General features: G+C 46.1%; 1 protein-coding gene and 1 pseudogene across 4 annotated transcripts in view; one reads left to right on the plus strand and one right to left on the minus strand.

Annotated features, from left to right (window-relative positions):
- UGGT1 (UDP-glucose glycoprotein glucosyltransferase 1) overlaps positions 1-25855 on the plus strand; it is a 191545-nt gene that overhangs the window by 80524 nt on the left and 85166 nt on the right. For all 4 annotated transcript variants that reach the window (XM_070423223.1, XM_070423222.1, XM_070423221.1 and 1 more), the window contains 2 exons: positions 2712-2843; positions 25122-25286. In XM_070423223.1, coding sequence (XP_070279324.1) covers positions 2712-2843; positions 25122-25286 — 297 coding nt within the window. The remainder of the gene's footprint in view (positions 1-2711; positions 2844-25121; positions 25287-25855) is intronic.
- LOC139015403 (DNA repair nuclease/redox regulator APEX1 pseudogene) lies at positions 21857-23143 on the minus strand (annotated as a pseudogene).

Here is a 25855-nt window from a genome sequence, read left to right on the forward strand (position 1 = left end):
TATAAAAACAGGGATTTTTGCCATATATATTTTGCAATTTATTTCCTCTAAACATCATGGACATGAGTTCTTATTTCCAGGATCTATGCTAATAAAAGCCTAGGTGGTCCTCTACACAATGTCATCACAAGATGGCCGCCACAAGATGGCTGATGCACAGCAGAGGCAGGGCCTCTTGGAGGAGGGGGGCCGCAGCAGGGGAGGGCAGTTGTGGGCGGTCAGGCCAGCAGGGGAGTGGCTAGGGGGCGATCAGGTTGGCAGGCAGAAGCAGTTAGGGGCCAGTCGTCCCAGATTGTGAGAGGGATGTCCCAGATTGGAGAGGGTGCAGGCCACTAGTTACTTATAAATGTTCAGATTTTGAAAAATTTAACACAGTTTTACATTGGGGCTTAATGTAAGTACGAACAGATTGGGTCATTTTAGCAATATATAGTTTCTAAGAAGGCATCTTGAAAATACTAGCAAATCGAATACAACAATACATTAAAAAAATAATATATCATGATAGAGTGGGGTTCATTCCAGGGACACAGGATGGTTTAACACACACAAATCAATCAATACAATACACCACATTAACAAAACAAAGGATAAAAATCGTATGATTTTATTAATAGATGCAGAAAGAGCATTTGATAAGGTACAACTTTAAAAAAGAAATGGAGCCCTAACTGGTTTGGCTCAGTGGATAGAGTGTCGGGCTGTGGACTGAAGGGTCCCAGGTTCGATTCTCGTCAAGGGCATGTACCTTGGTTGCCTGCACATCCCCAGTAGGGGTGTGCAGGAGGCAGCTGATCGATGTTTCTCTCTCATTGATGTTTCTAACTTTCTATCCCTCTCCCTTCCTCTCTATAAAAAATCAATAAAAATTAAAAAAAGAAAAATGGGGAAAAAAAATCCTTTTGCAGTTGTCACCAGAAGAATAAGATACCTAGGAATAAACTTAACAAAGGATGTAAAGGACCTATATACTGAAAACTACAAAGCATAATTAAGAGATGAAAAAGACACAACACAATGGAAAGATAGTCTGTTCGTGGATTGGAAGAATCAACATTGTTAAAATGGCCCTATTACCCAAAGCAATATACAGATTTAATACCATCCCCATCAAAATCCCAATGTCATTTTTTAATGAAATAGAGGGAAAAAATAATCAGATTTGTATGGAATCACAAAAGACCCCGAATAGCCAAAGCAATCCTGAGAAAAAGAACAAAGCCAGAGGCATCACACTACCTGACTTCCAATTATACTACAGAGGTATGATAACCAGAACAGCATGGTACTGGCAGAAAAACACAGATCAATGGAACAGAATTGAGAGCCCAGAAATAAAGCCACATGTAAATGGGCATATAATTCTTGACAAAAGGAAACAAAAACACACAATGTAGAAAAGAAAGCTTCTCCAATAAATGATGCTGGGAGAATCGGAAAGCCACATGCAAATGAATGAAACCAGATTACATTTTGTCCCCATGTACAAAAATTAATTCAGAATGCATAAAAACCTAAATATAAGATCTGAAACAATAAAGTACATAGAAGAAAACATAGGAACTGAACTTAATGGACTGGACCTTGATCTTAGTGAACACTTTATGAATTTGACCCCAAAGCCAAGGGAAGTAAAGGCAAAAATAAATGAATGGACTTTATCAAACTAAAAGGCTTCTGTGCAGCAAAAGAAACTGAGATGATATTTGCAAACGACAGCTCCCAAAGGTTTAATATCCAAAATCTATAAAAAAAAACTCATACAATTCACCACCAAGCTAACAATCCAATAAAAAAAATGTGCACTTCTCCAAAAAGACAAGTGCCCAATGGATATATATGAAAATATGCCCAACCTTAGTAGGTAATACGAAAATGCAAATCAAAACTACAATGAGATACCACCTCACACCTGTTAGAATGGCTGTTACCAACAAGACAAGTAGTAACAAATGTTGGAGAGGTTGTGTAGAAAAGGAAACCCTCATTCACTGTTGGTGGGAATGTAGATTGTACCACTGTGGAAAACAGTCTGGCAGTTCCTCAAAAAATTAAGAATAGGGTTACCATGTTACCCAGCAATCCCTCTCCTGGGTATCTACCTGAAAAAAATGCAAAAACATTTATTTGCGAAGATATATGCACATCTGTGTTCATTGAAGCATTATTCATTTTGGCAAGACGTGGAGACAACCGAAGTGTTCTTCGATTGAGGATGGGATAAAGAAGATGTAGAATATACAGTATATATGATGGAATACTACTCAGCCATAAGAAAGGATGAAATACTACCATTTGTGACAACATGGATGGACCTTGAGAATATTATGCTAAATGAAATAAGTCAGTCAGAAGAAGCTAAGAACCCTATGATATCGCTAGTGTGGATTATAAACTGAAACTCAGATACAGAGAACAGGATGGTGATTACCAGAGGGAACGGATGGGAGGGTGGGGACTAAAGGGGCCGAGTGTTTGGTGACTGAAGATGATTTGACTTTGGATGGTGGCACACTTGAAACCTGTTAATATATTTAATTTTAAAAAAGAAGGCATATTGAGGTATATGGAAAAGAGAGTTGCTATTCCCTATTGACCCCATTTGACCTTTCAAGAAAAATAGTCATGTTTTCTTCCACATTTATTAATCTTTTGTAATAAACACTCTGAAATTTAAAAGTGTAGTTGGTTAACCAGTTATTTTTTTCCAGATATATAACAAAGTAAGGACTGGAGAAAAGGTGAAAGTTGAACATGTGGTCAGTGTCCTGGAGAAGAAATACCCGTATGTAGAAGTGAACAGCATTTTGGGGATTGATTCTGCTTATGATCAGAATCGGAAGGTAAGGATTCTTCGGCATTTCTCATTTGACTACAACACGGTACTTTTCTTACCTCCCTCTTTTGATGTTGTTGTTTTTAGTGGTGCTGGTGAAAGTATTTAGGTACTAGCATTTAAAAATTTAGAAACCAGATGACATCTCTGAGTTTGCAAATGTAGTTTATATTTCAATTTTGTGAAGATAATGATTTTTAGCTGGCATGTTAAATTGAAAAGCCTTTTCATTTTCACAATGCAATGATAGTACTTGTATGATATATATTCTGTATAAAATCTATTTTAAGTATGATGTCTGACTGATAGCCAGGATATGAGGTATGACTGTGTATCATTTATAGTTATTCAGGCTAAAGATGGAAATGTCTTAAGAAATGTAATGAACAGTATGGCAAAATGTGGTAATAAAAATATAGAGAAATATTTGAAAATGTTATTTGAAGCTAGTATGTTCCTTAGGGCAATATTAAGTACAGTAAAGCTCTTACCTATTGTAAGCAGGAATGAGGTGGTCAGTTTATTGAAAACAAATGTTGTGGCAAGGAATCAAAATACATTTCCAGAACATTTTCATTTAAAACTGTAAAAGGATATTTGTTCACCAACTGCTTTCTTTTTCTCAAATGAAGAACAAGGCCTTTGGTTCTTCTGTTTGGAAATCTGAGCTAGCATTCCTTTAGAAGTCATACTCATGATTGTTTATTTCTCTTTCGTCTGAGTACAGAATCCTTTGAGATTTTTATAATCTTCCTCTCCCCTTTTTTAGTTTTCTTACCCACATCTAATTCAGCATCAGCTGTTTTTAGTTTTTCACCTTTTTGAATTTTGCTAGTCATTCATTTTTTTTTCTTGAGGAGACCAACTTTTTCTTTTGGCAGTCATATTTTATTGGCTGTATAATATTAAATTATATTTTTTTCATTCACTAAGGAAAATAGTTGGTTTGGAAACAGACACAACTGATTTTTGGTAAACAAACAGCTCAGATGAGGGGAGCAAATATGTGTGCCTTCTAGAGAGTGGCTCACCAGTGTGAGGCTGAACATGCTTACATCAAGTCATTGTTGTATTACCTTATATTGGTTCAGAGGTCTGCTACTATAAATGTTCCTTGTGCCCTAACCAGTTTGGCTCAGTGGATAGAGACTGTGAACTGAAGGGTCCCAGGTTCGATTCCAGTCAAGGGCATGTACCTTGGTTGTGGGCACATCCCCAGTAGGGAGTGTGCAGGAAGCAGCTGATCGATGTTTCTCTCTCATCGATGTTTCTAACTCTCTATCCCTCTCCCTTCCTCACTGTAAAAAATCAATAAAATATAAAAAAAATAAATGTTCCTTGTTTTAGAGATTCAACAAAATATTGTTCAGTAAGAACAAAACGTAACAACTAGAGACGTTTCTGAAATACTTTGAAATAAGGGATAATGTTTGACTTTTGTACTGTGTCAGCCCTTATATCATAGAAAGTGGAACAAGAGGTGGTGCCTATTGTGGGGGCATCAACAGCCTGTTGGGTAGTGACACACAGGAAGAGCATTCAGTTTGGTGGTTGTGATGTTAGTGTTTGCATGTTGTAGGTGGGTGGCCTACAGTGGGCAGCTCTGCCAGTTTGAGGCAGTGATTGATGAAAGCTTCCTAGAGAGGTGGTGACACTTGTCTACCCTGGGAATGAAAGTTTTTAGAGGGATAAGTGAAAACAAAACAAAACACAAACCCACAGGTTTATTATATGTGTACATTGATATTGAGTACAAAACTAATGAAAATACTGGCTCTCTACCAATTCGTTTGAAAAGGTAAATTCATACCAGGAGTTAGAGGGTCTATGAGGATGACAGCTTGTTTTTCCTCGTTACTATTTCTCCTCTTTACTATTTATATTACGTGCTTTAGTATTGTTGGGTTTACAGCCAATGAAAAACATTTTCTTTTTTTAAAAAATTAAATCTTTATTGTTCAGATTATTACAGTTGTTCCTCTTTTTCCCTCCATAGCTCCCCTCCACTCGGTTCTCACCCCCCCTCCCCTTCGCCCTCACTGTCCTCATCCATAGGTGCACGATTTTTGTTCAGTCTCTTCCCGCATCCCCAACACCCCCTTTCCCCCCAAGAATAGTCAGTCCACTCCCTTTCTATGCCCCTGATTCTATTATATTCACCAGTTTATTCTGTTCATCAGATTATTTATTCACTTGATTTTTAGATTTACTTGTTGATAGATATGTATTTGTTGTTCATAGTTTGTATCTTTACCATTTTCTTCTTCTTCCTCTTCTTAAAGGATACCTTTCAGCATTTCATATACTGGTTTAGTGGTGATGAACTCCTTTAGCTTTTCCTTATCTGTGAAGCTCTTTATCTGACCTTCAATTCTGAATGATAGCTTTGCTGGATAAAGTAATCTTGGTTGTAGGTTCTTGGTATTCATCACTTTGAATATTTCTTGCCACTCCCTTCTGGCCTGCAAAGATTCTGTTGAGAAATCAGCTGACAGTCCTATGGGTATTCCCTTGTAGGTAACTGACTGTCTTTCTCTTGCTGCTTTTAAGATTCTCTCTTTGTCTTTTGCCCTTGGCATTTTAATTATGATGTGTCTTGGTGTGGTCCTCTTTGGATTCCTCTTGTTTGGGGTTCTCTGTGCTTCCTGGACTTGGAAGTCTATTTCTTTCACCAGGTAGGGGAAGTTTTCTGTCATTATTTCTTCAAATAGGTTTTCAATATCTTGCTCTCTCTCTTCTTCTGGGACCCCTATAATTCGGATGTTGGTACGCTTGAAGCTGTCCCAGAGGCTCCTTACACTATCTTCATATTTTTGGATTCTTTTTTCATTTTGCTTTTCCGGTTGGCTGTTTTTTGCTTCTTCGTATTTCAAATCTTTAACTTGATTCTTGCGATCCTCTGGTCTGCTGTTGGGGATCTGTATAATATTCTTTATTTTAGTCAGTGTATGCTTAATTTCTAGTTGGTCCTTTATCACAACCTCGAGGGTCTCATTAGATTTCTTGAGGGTCTCATTAAGTTTATTGGCAGTTTCTAGAAAATTCTTGAAAAACTTTAAAAGTGTGGTTTTGAACTCTATATCCAGTAGTTTGCTTTCCTCCATTTCTGTCATTTGTGTCCTGTTTCTTTGTCTGTGCATTTTTTTATGCTTCGCTGTGTCGATAGAGTGGCCTTCTGTGCTAGGTGTCCTATAGGGCCCAGTGGCTCAGCCTCCCCAATTACCTGAGGTAGACACTCTTGGTGCACCCCCTTGTGGGCTTTGTGCACAGTCTTGTTGTAGTTAAGCCTTAATTGTTGTAGGTATCACTGGGAGGAATTAACCTCCACGCCAATTGGCTGTGAGAATCAGCTGTGTCTGCAGTGGGAGAACTTCTGTGCTGGAGACACCCTTCTGGGGCAAGACTTGCTTCAATGGGGCTTTGGTGCTCACTGAGTCTGCACCCTGAGTGTGTCCTTTATGAATCCGAGGAGCTGCAATCTGGATGGTCCCACTCTGACCACCAGGCACACTGGCTCCTGGATCTCTAAGGATGTGCTAATCTAGCCTCTGCCAGCAGGAGCCAGCTGTGACACAATGCAAGTTGCCCTGGGGCCTTGGGCCAGCTGCAATTTGTTAGGTAATTATCAGATTGCAAAGAGCCAGGCCTTTCATATGCAAAAGCCTAGTGGCTTGGGCGGGGCAGGGTCCCAGGGCATCAACAGGGCAGAGCGAGCAGTTATGGCTGCTCTCAGTCCTGCCCTCAGAGGCCCTGCTTCTCAGTGTCCCGGCAATTGCTGCAAGCACCCCCGAGAGAAAGCTGCCCTCGAGTTCCGACAGATGCCAGACAGCCCAGTTTCTCCTGTATGAGTCTGGGTCCCCAGAGACTCACCCGGAACTGGAGCTCAGAGCTTGAGACTCCCTCGCGATTGAAAAAGTCAACCATGTCCTCAGCCGCCAACCCTCTCTGCGTGTGCTCTGTACCTCTGTATTTTACTTCCGCACCACACCTCCTCTGAGTTTCAGTGTGCTTTTCTCTTTCCTTCTAGTTGTAGAATTTCCACTCAGCCAGCCTTCCTGTGGTTCTGGATGATGTCCGTTCTGTCTTTGAGTTGTATTTTTGATGTGGTTGTGTGAGGCAGCAATTTCCAGTGTTTACCTATGCCGCCATCTTGGCTTCTATATTTTCTTGCAGCTTTATTGAGGTACTTGGGGCCCAGTGCATGAATTCGTGTACCTTGAAAGGAACTGTGGGCCGTGAGGCTTCAGTGGGCATAGGTGCGGGTCTCAGCCTATCCTCTGCGCCCCCACCCAACCTACCCCCCACCCCCGCCGTGGGCCCTGGACCCCTCTCTGCTGGCAGTCCTGCTTCTGCCACGCTGCTCCCATGCGCTGACGGCGCTGAGTGTGCTTGCACCCACTGACGGCGCGGAGCGATTGGGGCTGGCTCCAGCATCAGGTGCAAGCGGGGCTGGCGCTGTCAGCGGGTGCGAGCAGTGGCTGCTGCCCCAATCGCCCCTCAGGAGCAGGGGATTGTGGAGAAGCTCTCAGGGGTGATTGGGGCTGGCAACCACTGCTCGCACCTGCTGATGGCACCGAGTGATCGGGACTGGCACCGGGCGCCAGCAGTGGGTGCGAGCAGTGGCCCTGGTGCCGGCAGCAGGTGGGAGTGCTGGGTCCCGGGACCGCAGTACACAGGAGAAAAGAATTTTCAGTAACCACCAGAGGCTCGCCCTGATGACAGCGACTGGCATTCTGCCTTGGTCTGGTGACCCTGCTCACCTGCTCCGCCATCCTGCTGTGGCTGTCACCCACCATGTTCTGTGCTCTGCTGCCTGCTGCTGACACCTGCCATGTTCCACACGTGACCCCTGGTGGTCAGCGCATGTCATAGCAACTGGTGCTTCAGTTGTTCTGCCGTTTGGTCTTTTTGCATATTAGGGTTTTATATATATAGACTAGGGGCCCGGTGCACGAAATTTGTGCACTGGGTGGCGGGGGGGGGGGGGAGTGTCCCTCAGCCTAGCCTGCCCCCTCTCACATACTGCGAGCCCTCAGGCGTTGACCCCCATCACCCTCCAATCGCAGGATCGGCCCCTTGCCCAGGCCTGAAGACTCTGCCAGAGGTGTCAGGCCTGTTCAGGGGACCCTCATTTCCCCCTGATCACTGGTTCTGCCCCCTGCCCAAGCCTGACGCCTCTGACCCAGGCTTCAGGCCTGGGCAAGGGGACCCTCATATCCCCCCAATCACCGCCTCCGCCCCCCACCCAGGCCTGGGCAGGGGACCCCCAGCTCACTCCGATTGCTGGCTCCGCCCCCTGCCCAGCCCTGATGCCTCTGCCAGAGGAGTTGACCCTCATCACCCTCCGATCGCCGATCACTGGATCGGCCCCTTGCCCAGGCCTGAGGCATCCGGCAGAGGTGTCAGGCCTGGGAAGGGGACCCCCAGCTCCCACCATTCCTGGCTCCGCCCCTGCTACCCACGATCTCTGGCACCACCCCTGCCAAGACCTTGTTTTAGAGATTCAACAAAAATATTGTTGCCTGATGCCTCTGCCAGAGGAGTTGACCCTCATCACCCTCCGATTGCCGATCACTGGATCGGCCCCTTGCCCTCGACCCTGCTGGGAGCTTGGGTCGCCGGGGGGCGTGGCCAGCCTAAAAATGGCCATCAGCCCCTCACCCAGGCTGGCCAGGCACCCCAGCAGGACTCCCTAACCCTGAAGGGGCTGTGGGCAGCCTGAATACGGTCCTCAGCTCCTCACCCAGGCTGGCCACACCCCCATGGGGGGAGGGTCCCCGCTGCGGGCTTGGCCAGCCTGCAAACAACCATCAGCACGTGGACACCCCCCGAGGGGTCCCAGACTGCAAGAGGGCACAGGCCGGGCTGAGGGACCCCGCCGAGTGCACAAATTTTTGTGCACCAGGCCTCTAATCCTGTCTGATAATAGAGAGACATGGTACTTAGCCGTACCTCCGCTACCCTACCCATTGGCTAATCAGGGCGATATGCAAATTAACTGCCAACCAAGATGGCAGCCGGCAGCCAGGCAGCTTGAAGCGAACAGGAGGCTTGCTTGCTTCAGTGACGGAGGAAGCCAAGGTTCCCCGCCTGCGGCTGCAGGCCTATCAGCTTTCAGTTTGAAACATTGTTACAAATATAGAAGCTAAACAAAACCCCAGAAACCTCCTTTCAGCCAGCCGGGATCTCAGAGCTGGAGCCAAGCCTCAGAGCTAAAGCTGGCCCAGAATTTAAAAAAAAAGAAAAAAAGGAGCAGTTGGGAGCTTCAGTCACCCGCCAGCCTGAAAATGGCCCTCAGCCCCTCACCCAGACTGGCCAGGCACCCCAGTGGGGACCCCCACCCTAAAGGGGGTATGACCAGATGCAAACAGCCATCATCCCCTCATCCAGGCTGGCCAGGCACCTCAGTGGGGACCCCCCACCCTGATCCAGGACACCCTTCAGAGCAAACCAGGGGGCCCCCACACGTGCACCAGGCCTCTATCCTATATAGTAAAAGGGTAATATGCCTCCCAGCACCGGGATCAGCGGAGCCGCGAGGCCTCCCGGCACCGGGATCAGCGTGACAGGGGACAGTGACCAAACACCCGATCACCCTGCGGCTCTGTGTGTGACAGGGGGCAGGGCCACAACTTCCCTATCCGCCCTGCTCTGTTCGTGACAGGGGAAGGCGCCCCAACCCCCTGATCAGCCCTGCTCTGTGCCTGATACGGGGTAACTCCCCAAACCCCTGAACGCCCTGCGGCTCTGTGTGTGACAGGGTGCGGTACCCCAACCCCCTGATTGGCTCTGCTCTGTGTGTAACAGGGTGCAGCGCCGTAACCCCCTGAACGGCCCTGCTCTGTGTGTGACAGGGTGTGGTGCCCCAAACCCCCCTCGCCACGGGCCCTGCTGTGTGTGTGACGCGGTAGAGCCATAACCTCCCCATCGGCCCTGCCCTGAGTGTGACAGTGGCGGCGCCCCAACTCCCTGATCAGCCCTGCTCTGTGAGTGACAGCGGGCAGCGCCCCAACCCCCTGATTGGCCCTGCTCTGTGCGTGACATGGGGTGGCGCCGCAACCTCCCCATCGACCCTGCCTTGAGTGTGATAGGGGCGGTGCCCCAACCCCCCAATCGGCCCTACCCTGAGCGTGACTGAGGGTGGCATCGCAAGCTCCCTATCCACGCTGCTCTGTGCATGACGGGGCGGCGCCCCAACTCCCCAATCAGCCCTGCTCTGAGCCCAATCAGGGGCTTCACCTAGGGATTAGGCGTGCCCTCTGCCACCCAGGAGCAGGCCTAAGCCAGCAGGTCATTATCTCCCGAGGGGTCCCAGAGTGCGAGAGGGCACAGGCCGGGCTCAGGGACCCCCCCTCTCCCCCGAGTGCACAAATTTTTGTGCTCCGGGGCTCTAGTCTACACTAATAAAAGAGAAACATGCAAATTGGTGTCACTTCGCTACCCTTCCCATTGGCTAATCAGCATATCCTTAAGCAAATTAACTGTCAGCCAATGGTGGCCGGCAGCCATGCACTGAAGCGAACAGGGAGGCGTGCTTGCTCCAGTGATGGCGAACTCCAATGTTCCCTGCCTGAATTGCCGGCCTCTCAGCTGCAACTCTAAGCAACTATGTTGCAAATATAGAAGCTAAACAAAACCCAAGAAACCGACTTTCAGTCAGCCGGGCTTCAGCCAGCCGGACCGCAACATTGTATCAGATACAGAAGGTAAAGGCCAGAAACCTGCTTTCAGCAGTGAGGCCTCAGAGCTAAAGCTGGCCCAGAATAGAAAAAACAAAAAAGAAAAAAAGGAGCAGTTGGGAGCTTCAGTCACCCGCCAGCCTGAAAACGGCCCTCAGCCCCTCACCCAGACTGGCCAGGCACCCCAGTGGGGACCCCCAGCCTGATCCAGGACACCCTTCAGGGCAAACCAGCCGGCCCCCACCCGTGCACCAGGCCTCTATTCTATATAGTAAAAGGGTAATATGCCTCCCAGCACCGGGATCAGCGGAGCAGCGAGGCTCCCGGCACTGGGATCAGCGTGACAGGGGGCAGCGCCCAAACCCCCTGATCGCCCTGCGGCTGTGTTTGTGACAGGGGGCGGGGCCACAACTTCCCTATCCACCCTGCTCTGTTCGTGACAGGGGAAGGCGCCCCAACCCCCTGATCAGCCCTGCTCTGTGCCTGATAGGGGGGAGCTCCCCAATCCCCTGATCGGCCCTGCTCTGTGTGTGACAGGGTAGAGCCATAACCTCTCCATCGGCCCTGCCCTCAGTGTGACAGTGGTGGCGCCCCAACCCCCTGATTGGCCCTGCTCTGTAGGTGATAGAGGGTGGTGCCCCAACCCCCCTCCACGGGCCTTGCTCTGTGTGTGACAGGGTAGAGCCGTAACCTCCCCATTGGCCCTGCCCTGAGTGTGACAGGGTGCAGTGCCCCAACCCCCTGATCGGCCCTACTCTGTGCGTGACAGGGGGCAGCGGCCCAACCCCCTGATCGGCCCTGCTCTGTGCATGACAGGGGGTGGCGCCGCAACCTCCCCATCGACCCTGCCTTGAGTGTGACAGGGGGCGGTGCCCCAACTCCCCAATCGGCCCTACCCTGAGCGTGACTGAGGGTGGCATCACAACCTCCCAATCTGCCCTGCTCTGTGCATGACAGGGGGTGGCGCCCCAACTCCCCAATCAGCCCTGCTCTGAGCCTGACCAGGGGCTGCACCTAGGGATTGGGCGTGCCCTCTGCCACCTGGGAGCAGGCCTAAGGCAGCAGGTCGTTATCTCCCGAGGGGTCCCAGAGTGCGAGAGGGCACAGGCCGGCCTGGGGGCCCCCCCTTCCCCCCCGAGTGCACAAATTTTTGTGTACCGGGCCTCTAGTATATATATAAAAGGTAATATGCAAAGTGTCCCCTTGGGAGTTTGACTGGGAGACCGGGAGTTTGAATTCTCGCTATGATGTGTGCTGACCACCATGGGGCAGCGCAGAATGAAGAAAGGTCTCGGCCAGCAGCCAAAAGGAAGGCCCCAGCCGGCATCCAGAAGGCCCTGATTTGCCCTGTTCGTTGGCCTGGCCTAGGGAACCTACCCATGCACAAATTTTGTGCACCGGGCTTCTAGTTTCGTCATATATATGTATGTATACACACACACACACACACACACACACACACACTAGTGGCCCTGCGCACGAATCCGTGCGTGAGTAGCTCACTACCGCTTGCCTCAGCTGGCCGCCCCACCCACCACCATTCATAGCTCTCCGCCGCACTTTAGCTCACTTCCCCACCCTCCTGTAGCTCTCCGCCACTTGTAGCTCGATGCCCCTCCCTCCCGGTGATTGGTCATTACTGTCATGGAGTAACAACCATTTGCATATTACCTCTTTATTATATAGGATATCTTCTATATCCATTCAACTGCTGACAGACACTTAGGTTGATTCCATAACTTGGGTCTTATAAGTCATGCTGCAGTGATAACATGGGAATGCAGATATCTGAGAGCCTGTCTCCATTCCCTTTAGCTCTGTCTCCAGAAGTGAGATTGCTGGATCATATCGTAGTTTATAATTTCTGAGGAACCTTCATACATTTTTCTACCGTGGCTGCACCAACTTATATTCCCATCAACTATATGAGGGTTCCCTTTTTTTCATACCTTCATGAACATTTGTTATCTCTTGACTTTTTGATGATGGCCTTTAACAGGTATAAGATAATAACTCTTCTTAGTTTTTATTCACATTTCTGTGATGATTAGCGACATTTGACACTTTTTCATGTACTTGTCAGTCATCTCTATGACTTTGGCAAAATATCTTTCAGTTCTCTTACCCCTTATTAGTCAGACATTTTTTTCTTACATATTTTCGATTTTAACCCCTTATCATATATATGATTTGTATATATTCAATAGATATTTTCTTTATGTTGTTTGCTTCTTTTTCTATATAGAAGTTTTTAATTTTCATGTAGTCCCATTAGTTTATTTTTGCTTATGCTTTTGTTGTCTTATCTAAAAAAAGTCATTGCCATGACTGATGTCAAGGAGCTTTTTCAATCTGTTTTCTTCTAAGGGTTTTATGTTTTCAGGCCTGTGTTTTAGTCTTTCATCCATTTCTAGTTAATTTTTGTGAGTAGTGTAAGATATGGTCCAATTTCATTCTTCTGCATGTGTTTATCCAGTTTTCCCAGCACCATTTATCAAAGAAACTATCCTTTCCCCATTGAGTATTCTTGGCTTCCTTGTCTAACATTAGTTGACTATACATGCATAGATTTATTTCTGAGTTCTTGAGTCTCTGGTTGTGTGTTTATTTTTATGCAGTACCATGCTGTTTTAATTACTATATTATTATAGTACTAGAGGCCCGGTGCACGAAAATTCATGCACTCTGGGGGTCCCTCAGCCTGGCCTGCGCCCTTTCGCAGTCCAGGACCTCTCGGGGGATGTCCACCTGCCGACTTAGGCCCCCTCCCTAGGGGATCAGGTCTAAGCTGGCAGCTTGGGAGCCCTGGGAGGTGATGTCTGACTGTGGCTTAGTCTGCTGAGGAGGTGGGAGAGGCTCCGCCGCCACCACTACGCTCACAGCCGTCGCTCAGCTTGTTGCTGAGCGAAGATCCCCCTGTGGGAGTGCACTGACCACCAGGGAACAGCTCCTGCATTGAGCGTCTGCCCCCCGGTGGTCAGTGCGCATCATAGCAACCAGTAGTTCTGCTGTTAGGGTCACTTTGCATATTACTCTTTTAGTGTATAGGACTAGAGGCCCGGTGCACAAATTCGTGCACCAGTGGGGTCTCTTGGCCTTGCTTGCGGGATTGGGCTGAAACTGGCTCTTCGACATCCCCTGAGGGGTCCCGGATTGTGAGAGGGCACAGGCCAGGCCAAGGGACCCCACTGGTGCATGATCGGGACTGGGGAGGGATGTGGGAGGTTGGCCAGCCGGGTAGGGACCGCGGGAGGGCTCCAGGGTGTGTCTGGCCCGTCTTGGTCAGTCCAATTGGCCAGACCCCAGCAGCAAGCTAACCTACCAGATGGAGTGTCTGCCTCATAGTGGTCAGTGCATGTCATAGTGACTGATCAACCAGTTGACTGTCTGCCTCCTGGTGGTCAGTGCACATCATAGCAAGTGGTTGAGCAGCCTTAGCATATTATTAGCATACTAGAGGCCCGGTGCACAAAAATTTGTGCACTGGCGGTGGGGGGGTATTCCTCAGCCCCACTTGTGCCCTCTCACAGTCTGGGACCCCTCGGGAGATAACGACCTGCTGGCATAGGCCCGCTCCCGGGTGGCAGAGAGCAGGCCCAATCCCTAGGTGCAGCCCCTGGTCGGGCTCAGAGCAGGGCCGACTGGGGAGTTGGGGTGCCACCCCCCATCATGCACAGAGCAGGGCGGATCAGGAGGTTGCGATGCCACCCTCAGTCATGCTCAGGGTAGGGCCGATTGGGGGGTTGGGGCGCCGCCCCCTGTCACACTCAAGGCAGGGTCGATGGGGAGGTTGCAACGACACCCCTTGTCACGCACAGAGCACAGCAGATCAGGGGGTTGGGGAGCTTCCCCCACCCCCTGTCATGCACAGAGCAGGGCGGATCAGGAGGTTGCCACGCAACCCTCAGTCACGCCCATGGTAGGGCCAATTGGGGGGTTGGGGTGCTGCCCCCTGTCACCCACAGAGCAGGGCTGATCAGGGGGTTGGGGCCCTCCCCCCTGTCATACTCAGGGCAGGGCCGATGGGGAGATTGCGACTCCACCCCATCACACACAGAGCAGGGCCATGGCGGCGTTGGGTCGCCGCACCCTGTCACACACAGAGCAGGGCTGATCAGGGGATTGGGGAGCTCCCTCCTATCAGGCACAGAGCAGGGCCATGGCGGCGTTGGGTCGCCGCACCCTGTCACACACAGAGCAGGGCTGATCAGGGGATTGGGGAGCTCCCTCCTATCAGGCACAGAGCAGGGCTGATCAGGGGGTTGGGGCCCCTTACCCTGTCACCAACAGAGCAGGGCGGATAGGGAGGTTGTGGCCCTGCCCCCTGTCACACACAGAGCTGCAGGGCGATCAGGGGGTTTGGGCGCTGCCCCCGTTACGCTGCTCCAGGGGCCAGGAGGCCTCGCGGCTCAACTGATCCTGGTTCTGGGAGGCCTCGAGGCTCTGCTGATCCCGGGTTTGGGAGGCCTTGCGGCTCCGCTGATCCCGGGTTCGGGAGGCCTTGTGGCTCCGCTGATCCCAGTGCTAGGAGGCATATACCCTTTTACTATATAGTATAGAGGCCTGGTGCATGGGTGGGGGCCCCCTTGTTTGCCCTGAAGGGTGTCCTGGATCAGGGTGGGGGTCCCCACTGGGGTGCCTGGCCAGCCTGGATGAGGGGATGATGGCTGTTTGCATCTGGTCACACCCCCTTCAGGGTGGGGGTCCCCACTGGGGTGCCTGGCCAGTCTGGGGGAGGGGCTGAGTGCCATTTCAGGCTGGCGGGTGACTTAAGCTCCCAACCTTTCCTTTTTTCCTTTTTTTTTTTTTATTCTGGGATTTATTTACCTTCTATGTCTGTCACTGGAGCTGAGAGCTGGCTTTAACCCTGAGGCTCGGCTCCAGCTCTGAGACCTTGGCTGCTGAAAGCAGGTTTCTGGGCTTTGTTTACCTTCTGTATTTGAAACTTTGTTGCGACTCCAGCTCTGAGATCCCAGCTGACTGAAAGCAGGTTTCTGGGTTTTGTTTAGCTTCTATATTTGCAACAATGTTTCTTAGAGTGCAAGCTCAGAGGCCGGCAGCGGCAGGTGAGGAACATTGGCTTCCTCCGTCACTGGAGCAAGCAAGTCTCCTGTTCTCTTCAGGGGCCTGGCTGCTGGCCGCCATCTTGGTTGGCAGTTAATTTGCATATCTCGCTGATTAGCCAATGGGAAGGGTAGCGAAGTTATGGTTAATTACCATGTTTCTCTATTATTAGATAGGATTACGCTTTGATTGGTTGAATGGCAGACCAGATGACCGGACACTTAGCGTATTAGGGTTTTATTATATAGGATAGTTTGAAATCGGGAAGTGTGATGTCTCCAGCTTTGTTCTTTCTCAGGATTGCCCTGGCTATTTGGGATCTTTTTTAGTTCCATACCAATTTTATGAATGTTCTTTCTTTATTTCTGTGAAATATGCCATTGGATTTTTTACAGGGATTGCATTGCATCTCTAGATGGCTTTGGGTAAGATGGACATGGGATCATGTACATGGGATGGGATATCTGTGTGTGTGTGTGTGTGTGTGTGTGTGTGTGTGTGTGTGTGTTAGAGAGAGAGAGAGAGAGAAAGAGAGAGAGAGATTTTCGTTTTTCTTCATCAAAGTCTTATAGTTTTCAGTGAACAAATTTTTACCCTCTTGGTTAAATTTATTCCTAAGTATTTTATTATTTTTTATGCTATTGTGAGTGGGTTCCTCCCAGCCCCCAGATAGTTTGTTGTTGGTGTATGGAAAGGAAAGTGATTTCTGAATTTTGATTTGTTTTCTGCAAGTTTATTGAATTTGTTGATTATTCCTAATAGTTTTTTGGTGGAGTCTTTAGGATATTCTACATATAAGACCATATCACCTGCAAACAAAAGTAGTTTTACTTCTTTCCAGTATGGATGCCTTTTCTTTCTTTTTCTTACCTGATTGCTTTTGGTAGGACTTCTAGCACTATGTTGAATAGGAATGGTGAGAGTAGGACTTTTGCGTTCTTCTTGATCTTAGAGGAAAAGCATTTAGTCTTTTACCTGTGAGAATGATGTTAGCTGTGGGCCTATTACATATAGCCTTTATTATGTTGGGTAGTTTCCTTCTGTACTCAATTTTTCATTATTTTTTTTTTTTTGTCAAATGCTTTTTTCTGTATCTATTGAGATGATCATATGATTTTTATTTTTCATTCTATTAATGTGGTATATCACATTTATTGATTTGCACATGTTGAATCATCCTTGCATCCTAGGAGAAAATTCCACTTGATCATAGTGTATGATCCTTTTAATGTGCTGTCGAGTATGGTTTGCTAATATTTTGTTGAGAATGTTTGCATCTGTGTTCATCAACTTGTCATTTTCTTTAGTGTTCTTATCTGTCTTTGGTACCTGGTAATGCTGGTCTCGTAAATTGTTTTGGGGAATGTTTATTCTTCAATTTTGGGATGAATTTGAGAAAGATTAGTTCTAATTCTTCTTTAAATGTTTGGTAGAATTCTCCAGGGAAACCATGTAGTCCTTTTCTTTGTTGGGAGGTCTTTGATTACTGATTCAAACTCCTAACTTATTGGTCTATTCAGATTTCCTCTTTCTTCATGATTCAGTCTTGGTAGGTTGTATGTTTCTAGGAATTTCTCCATGTCTTCTAGGTTTTCCAATTTGTTAGTCTACAAATTTTTTATAGTAGTCTCTTACGATCTTTTGTATTTCTGTGGTATTAGTTGTATGTCTTTTCTTTCATTTTTTATGTTATTATTCGAGGGTTTTTTTGTTAGTTAAATCTAGCTAAAGGTTTGTCAATTTTGTTTATCTTTTAAAAAAACCAGTTCCTAGTTTTGTTGCTCTTTTTTGTTGTTTTTCTGGTCTCTGTGTCTTTTATTTTTTTCTGTGATCTTTATTTCCTGATGATTTTCTGATCTTTATTTCTGCCAACTTTGGGCTTTGTTGTTGTTCTTTTTTATCCTTCTTGTCATTCTTTGCCTTTTGTTTGGAGTATTTAATACAGTTACATTTAGAGTAATTATTGTTAGGTGAGGGATGTATTAATGCCATCTTATTAGTTATTTTATGGCTGTTTTGTAGTTCCTTTGTGCCTTTCTTTCTGTCTTCTTTGGTGAAGTGATGATTTTCTGTGGTGTGCTTTGGTTCCTTTACCTTTTGTGAATCTGTATATTCTGGCTTTGCGCTTACTGTGAAGATTACGTATAACATCTTTTATATCTGCTTTACATTGGTAAAAACTTTTATCACATACAGAACTCTACCCTTTTACTCCATGTTTTTGATGTCACAACTTACCTCTTTTCATAGTGTGTATTCATTAACAAATTACAGGTATATTTTTAATAGTCTTGTCCCTAAATACTAGTGTTAAGTGGTCAACAAACCACCATATTACAATATTAGAATATTCTGAATTTGACTGTATACTTACCCTTACCAGTGTGTTGTATGTTTTTATATTAATGATTAGAATCCTTTCACTTCAGCTTAAAGAACTACTTTTGGCATTTTTTGTAGGGCAGGTTTAGTAGTGATGAACTCTTAACTTTTGTTTGTCTGGGAAAGTATTTACTTCATTTCTAAAGGCTACCTTTGCCCAGGAGAGTATTTTTGGTGGGCAGTTTTTTCTTTCAGCACTTTGAACACATCAGGTCGTTCTCCTTGCCTATGAGTTTCTGCTGAGAAATCTGCTGACAGCCTTCCTTTAAAGCAGTAAGGTTCTTTTCTCTTTCTGCTTTTAATATTCTCTCTTTGACTTTGACTTTTGACAGTTTCATGACAATGTCTGTTGCTCAGGATCTCTTTTTGTTTGATGACTTCATGAACTTTGATATCAAAATCTCTCCCCAGATTGGAAAGTTCTCAGCCATTTCTTAAAATAAGCTTTCTTCCTCTTCTCCATCTTGTCTCCTTCTGGGACTCCAGTAATTTAACCATATACTATTTCTTTCTTTCACTCGGTTTTCTTTGTTCTTCTCTGGCTGTATAATTTCAAAGTTCCTCTCTTCTAACTCAAAGATTTGTTCCTTCTGATTGATTGATTTGATGTTAAGGCTGTTTCATTTTTCATTTCATTCACTGATTTCTTAGCTCTAGAATTTCTGCTTGGTTCTTTTATTATGATCTCTCTGTTTTTGTTAAACTTTTCATTTTGTTTAGATGTTGTTTTCCTGATTTTGTTGAATTTTCTTTCTTCTTCTTTTTTTTTTTTTTTTTTTTTTTTTTGTAGCTTATTGCATTTCCCTAAAATAGCTATTTTGGATTCTTCATTGAGTAAATCACAGGTCTCCGTGTCTTTGGGATCAGCTAATAGAAGATGATTGTGATTCTTTGGTGATATTACGCTTTCTTTATTTTTCATGTTTCTTGCAGTTTTGCATTGCTTTCTATGCATTTGAAGTAGCAGTCACTTCCTCTAGTCCTTTGTAACTGCCTTTGGGTGAGAAATACCTTTCTTCAAGCTGCTAGGAATTCTGAGGCATTCTGACTGTCTGTGGATACACCTGCTTCATGCTCTTTGTTCTCTGTGGGACAGAATTCAGAAGCTTGTATAGATTCTCTTGATTCTACAATGCCCAATATTGGACACTGACCAGCCCCCCTTTTGTTTTCCCCAAGATGGCCCTAAAGCTCAAGTTTTTTGGCTCTTTCTGGCCCACAGATTTGGGCTGACTTTCTGTACGTGCTCACTGGCCATCTGGCTAAACTCTGTCTGCTGCCACTGTCAGGAGTGTACACTGGGAGCCGCCACAGGGAGGGAGTGTGTCTGGGGTGAGCACTGGTACCCGTGAGCCCTTTGGGGAAATCTGTGGAGGAGGTGTTCTGGGTGGCTCATGGGTGTATATCTTGATAAAGGCAGTATGATCTGCCTCCATTAGACGCCCTCTGAGAGCAGCGTCTGTGTTCCCAGCCTCTCCCACTCCCAGGCATGCAGCTCCCAAGTCAGTGCTTTAGGATGGATAAGAGAGAAACGAGCCTCTGTGGCAGCATCCTAGATAGTGGGGAAGCCAGGGGCATGCTCACTTGCTCTCACTTTTCCCTGCAGGAGAAGTCATAGGCACTGAAGATACCTCTAGGCCATGAGCTGCACTGCCTTAGGGAGGGGTGGTAGTGTAAAGACAGACTTGCTCTTACCCTGTTTACTATGTCCAAACTTGTAGTTATTTTCTCCAGTGGTGTCCTGGAGCTTCTCTGCTAGAAGCCTGGACTTCCACAAAGGCTCTCTTGTCCACGGATGATTTTGTAAGATATTTTTTCCAGGGGTTCCCAGGCTGTGTCCAAGAGGCTCTGGAGCCAGTTCATGGACCAAGCAGGTCCATAGGCAGGGCTGGAGTCTCTGTGACCATCCCCTGATGCACCAGGGGGAGGGGCTGGAGTCTCTGTGCCCATCTCCTGATGCACCAGGGGGCGGGGCTGGAGTCTCTGTGCCCATCCCCTGATGCACCAGGGGGCGGGGCTGGAGTCTCTGTGCCCATCCCCTGATGCACCAGGGCGCGGGGCTGGAGTCTCTGTGCCCATCCCCTGATGCACCAGGGGGCGGGGCTGGAGTCTCTGTGCCCATCCCCTGATGCACCAGGGGGCGGGGCTGGAGTCTCTGTGCCCATCCCCTGATGCACCAGGGGGCGGGGCTGGAGTCTCTGTGCCCATCCCCTGATGCACCAGGGGGCGGGGCTGGAGTCTCTGTGCCCATCCCCTGATGCACCAGGGGGGCGGGGCTGGAGTCTCTGTGCCCATCCCCTGATGCACCAGGGAGCGGGGTTGGAGTCTCTGTGCCCATCCCCTGATGCACCAGGGGGCGGACTCTGCCCGGGCCATGGGGCAGATGGTGCCAGATAACCAGCCCCTCACAAGGCCACTTGAGTCCGCGGTGGACGCCAGATTGTGGTGGGAGGGATGTCTCCTTCAGCCGTGATGCTGACGTCATCCTGCTCTAGTGTGATGTCTCCTTGTGCTGTGATATATCAAGGTGGGTATGGAGCTGAAGCTGGGCATGAGATCTCTTTAGTTTACACTGGAGATGGATCCATTATGATATTGCAGCATTCTGCTCAGTCACTTACCTTTTATGATTTTTTTGAATAAGGTAATATTGATACGGACACCCAGTGATTTTTTAATTAAAATTTTAATATGTTTTTATCAAAAATTTTTAGAGGAAGGGAGGAGAGAGAGAGAGAAACATCAAAGAGAGAGCAGCATCAATTGGCTGCCTCCTGCACCCCGCCCCCCCTACTGGGGATCAAGCCTGTAATCCAGGCATGTGCCCTGACCAGGAATTGAACCAGCAACCTATTTTAAATATACGTATACATATTATACATATACATATACATATACATATACATATACATATACATATACTATATTTAGAGAATGGGAGAGGGAGAAGAGGAGAGAGAAAGAAAGAGAGAGAGAGAGAGAGAGAGAGAGAGAGAGAGACATCGATGTGAGAGAGAAACATCGATTGGTTGCCTCCCATATGTGACCTGACCCAGGAATCGAACCTGAAACCTGGGTAGGTGCCCTGACAGAATCAATCCAGAAATCTTTTAGTGCACAGGATTGAACCAACTAAGCCACACTGTCTGGGCCTAGTACTTTTTTTTCATGTTTTCACAAACAGCAAGAATAGTAGGCTGTAGAAAAAGAACAGATGAAATACAAGAAAGACCACTTTGGGAATACCAAAGATTTGAGGGAGTGAATGGAATTTTATCTATTTCATGTTTAGAAAATGTTTAATTCTAATTTATTCTATTGAAGAAAAAATTCATGTTGCCTTTTTATTGTGGGTGATTGTTATATCAAAAGTATTTGCTTGAAAAGTATGCAGTAGACAAGTTTGGGGAAAGGGTATTTTTACATATTGTCTTTTATTGTGTTTAAATCTTTGTTTTGCTAAAGAATCAAATGGGTGTATCAGATCTAGCTCCTCAGGAATTTCCAGACTTGACCATTTTCCTCATCTGTACTGATTAGCAGCTCTTCCCATATATAAGAGATCATATTACTTGTATATACTACTTCATTCTCTAACTATTTGAGTCACTTACCTTTTATGGTTTTTGAATAAAGTAATATTGATATGGATGTCCAGTGAGAGTCTCACTAACCCAGAGCACTAAATCGTGAGCTGTATGCCTGGGAGTGGGAGGAGGCTGGGTATACTCTTAAGAGAAGGATGTTGTGAGATTCCTATAGGTTCTAAGAATCTAATGATTTAGTAAGATTTTTAAACTTGTGGGAGCTGTACCCTCACACAAAAAAAGCCCAAGAAAATAGATTCTTTTGAAAAGGAGGAATGAGTGTATTCAGCAAATGTTTTTTGTTTTTTTTTGAAACTATGGCTCTTTATTTTCACATGGACAGTTCAAAGGAAGTCATCAGTAGCTTGTTTAATGTAAAAAAAAGGGAAGAGAAAGCCCTCCACACCAAAAAACAAAGCCTTGGGCTTAAAAGAAGCCCATCTGTCACTAGGAGCCTGGCTGAAGGGTAACAGTGCAGAATTCTCTTGAAAGCAAAGAAGTTTTAAAGCTAATTTAGGGGCTTATTTCCCAGGCTTAAAATGATTTGGGGGAAGTATCACAGTGCTAGGTATAAGGTGATGGGACAGTGGTCACTGCCCAAAGCCTTGGAACGGATCTTGCTGTCACACAAAGCAGGTAACAGAGAATGAGACAACAGAAAATAATCAAGGCGCCAACCAACGTTTTTGGATCGAGCATTCATCACATAGGTCCAAAAGGTATAGGCATAGGCGGTGTTGGGGTAGAGGTGCCGAAAACTATCAGCCAGTGGCACAGCCTGCAGCAATTCCCCAAAGCCTTGCCGCTCTTGTGGGGTGAAGCCAGCATTCTTTTTGTTTCCCTTGGGGTTGCGAAGGTCAATCTCTTCATGAGCCACATTGAGGTCCCCACGCAGCACGAGGGGCTTGCGGGAAGCCAAGTCCTTCAGGAACTTGCGAAAGGCTTCATCCCAGCGCTGTCGGTACTCCAGGCGTACCAGACCTCGGCCTGCGTTAGGTACATAAGCTGTTACCAGCACAAATGCGTCATATTCAGCCACAATCACTCGGCCTTTCTGATCATGTTCCTCCTCGCCAATGCCATATGAGACCTTCAGTGGGCACTGGCGAGAGAGTAGGCCCACACCACTGTACCCTTCCTTGTCTGAAGGAGCAGACCAGTACTGATGGGATAGTCCAGGCAGCTCTTGAAGTTCAGCTGGTAGTTTATTCTCTGAACATTTGGTCTCTTGCAAGTACAGGATATCTGGGGCTTCTTCCTTTACCCAATCTAATCCTTTCTTCTTAACCCAGGCTCGGAGCCCATCCACATTCCAGGAGCAGATCTTGAGGGTGGCTGATTTGCCACTGGGCGAGGTTTTCTGATCTGGGGGGTCCTCATATAGGACTGACCCCTCTCCTGCTGCCTCTTTTTCATTTTTCTTTGCTCCTGCTCCCGCCTTACGCTTCTTGGCTTCTGGTTCAATCTTGGGCTCTTTCCCGTCTTCAGTCACCGCTCCCTTTTTCCCACGCTTCGGCATCGCGGAAACGCACGCCCTCCTGCACCAGGTCACCCTGCGGAGCAGTATTTTCACCGCCTTGCCTGCTCAAGTTGCCGCCAGGATCCTTCCTCTCAGCAAATGTTTTTATACTTATAAATATCTGTAACTTTTGTTATAAATCTGAAGCTGAGGAATATTCTATCTCTGATACTGGAAGGAAGCAATTATTTCTAAAACTGGGCAGTACAATTAAAGTAGAACTTTTAAACTGAAGAGACTATCATCTGATAGGTGTGTATCTTTCAAAGCCAGTAAGATAATGGTAGATAAAAAAGTTCTAACTTACACATTCAAACATTTTGCATTTGGCATATTAATTCTGGGTCTTTATTAATCTTAGTTGTCACTTGTGAGTGGCTCATTCATAAGACTTTTCCAGTGATTAATGTTTTAACGTTATTTATAATTAACATTTTTGGTGATCAGTTGATAGAAATTCTCACATGTAATTTTTAAACGTGGCTCTTTGGTAATTGGGCTGCATTCTGTTATTTGGTGTGGTAAACCCTTTACAAGTTGTAAAGATGGAAGCTATATAGTCAAAACGTCTTCTTCCCACTCCTGCCTTTCACTTAGTCGTCATTCCCTAAGACCACCGACGTTACTTAACTTACTTTTCATTGTCACTTAGATTTAAAATGTGGGTTTTGTTTTGTTAGGGAAATCATTTTCAAAGCTCAAAGTATATTAAAATTGAGTTTTTATAAACATCTTTGAAAAACCTGAGATATCACAGAACAGAATTTACATGCTTACAGTTTTGAAAGGGTAAATTTTAAAAGTCTGAACATTGCTATAGAGAAAAGGCCTTTTGTCCTGAGCCATCTCCAGTCCTCAGAGAGGTCTCGCAGTCAGGTACTACTTTGGCCAGATCTGGGTGGAAACTAAGCAGTCCCTGGCTGATGCTTGTGCTAGTTACCCAGTCTCCGTGCTCTCTAACCAGCAGTTGCCAACCGGTGGTCCACGGACCACTGGTGGTCCATGAGGTCCGAAAGGTTGGCAACCACTGCAACGGTTTGCAGGTGAAAAAGTTCTGTTTTCAGAAAAATATCAGTTATACGATATTTAACAAGGACGTTTTAATTCTGGGGTCTGTTGTTGTTATCTGGGGAATGTACCTATTTTGACAGGGAAAAATGGCAGTCAGGAAAAAATATATTTATCTGCCATTTATAGTTGCCAGTTTGTCAGCCTGACATTTCCCTGCCAAGAAAACTCTTTTGTCCTGGAGAGGAAAAAGCTTGAGCTCAGTATATTGTAGAGCAGCGGTTCTCAACCCGCGGGTCGCAACCCCTTTGGCGGTCGAACGACCCTTTCACAGGGGTCGCCTAAGACCATCCTGCATATCAGATATTTACATTATGATTCATAACAGTAGCAACATCACAGTTATGAAGTAGCAACGAAAATAATTTTATGGTTGGGTCACAACGTGAGGAACTGTATTTAAAGGGCCAGAAGGTTGTAGAGCAATTTTTGAACACTGTTTTCACATCAACTTTGTTTTGTTTTCTGCATGTGTAATTTCTTTTTTTAGTGACATGGACCCTTTTTCACTTAGAATTGGGTGTAAATATTTCTTCTTAGACTATATGTCCAAGAACACTAATAATTTATGTCAGTCTGTTGTTGTGTTGCCCATTATAGTAGCCTCTAGCTTTCAAGTGGTGTGGTTAGTGGCTGCTGCATTGGAGAGCGAAAATAGAATATCTCCATCATTGCCAAAAGATCTGTTGTATAGTTTTGGTAGCTTGATCTACTTAAAATTACCCCTAGCCCCATACTACTTCCTAATTTACAAGGTTTTGTGTTTTTATAAAGTATCCATAATTTAATCTCAAATTTACCCAGTAGGATATTAACTATGATATCACCTGTGATTTTTTTTTAAATGAAATTTCTTTAGTTATTTCTTGGTGACAATATTTCTGTTGATTTTTTTTGGGTAGAATTTGCATGTATGAAAAATATGCTTTGTTCCATTTATCTTATGAAGGACAAAAATATGCTGTTTGTGGTCCCTTGTGTTTTAGGAAGCAAGAGGCTACTACGAGCAGACTGGGGTTGGTCTGCTGCCTGTCGTTCTGTTCAATGGGATGCCCTTGGAAAAGGCACAGCTGGACCCTGATGAGCTGGAAACCATCACCATGCACAAGATCCTGGAGACCACCAGCTTCTTCCAGCGTGCAGTGTACTTGGTGAGCTGACCTGTAGGCTGGTTTTGAAAGAGAATGGTTGCTTTCATTTTTGTCGTAGGCAGTAAACTTCTTTAAGTATCACTATTTTCTTTTTTTTTTCTAATATATTTTATTGATTTTTTATAGAGAGGAAGGGAGAGAGATAGAGAGTTAGAAACATCGATGAGAGAGAAACATGGATCAGCTGCCTCCTGCACATCTCCTACTGGAGATGTGCCCGCAACCAAGGTACATGCCCTTGACCGGAATCGAACCTGGGACCTTTCAGTCCGCAGGCTGACGCTCTATCCACTGAGCCAAACTGGTTTCGGCAAGTATCACTATTTTTTATACACTGCTGTAAGTGATTTGCAGATTTCTAGCAAGTTCTGCAATAATGAAAATATTTTTTAAAAATATGTTTTTATTGATTTCAGAGAGAGTGGAGGGGGTGGGGAGAGAGAGATAGAAATATTTTTAAAAAATATATTTTATTGATTTTTTACAGAGAGGAAGTGAGAGGGATAGAGAGTTAGAAACATCGATGAGAGAGAAACATCAATCAGCTGCTTCCTGCACGCCCCCAAGGC

This window comes from Myotis yumanensis, unplaced genomic scaffold, assembly GCF_028538775.1.
Source record: "Myotis yumanensis isolate MYYU_CA2020_CCGP unplaced genomic scaffold, mMyoYum1.0.hap1 SCAF_8, whole genome shotgun sequence".
Classification (NCBI taxonomy): Eukaryota; Metazoa; Chordata; class Mammalia; order Chiroptera; family Vespertilionidae; genus Myotis; species Myotis yumanensis.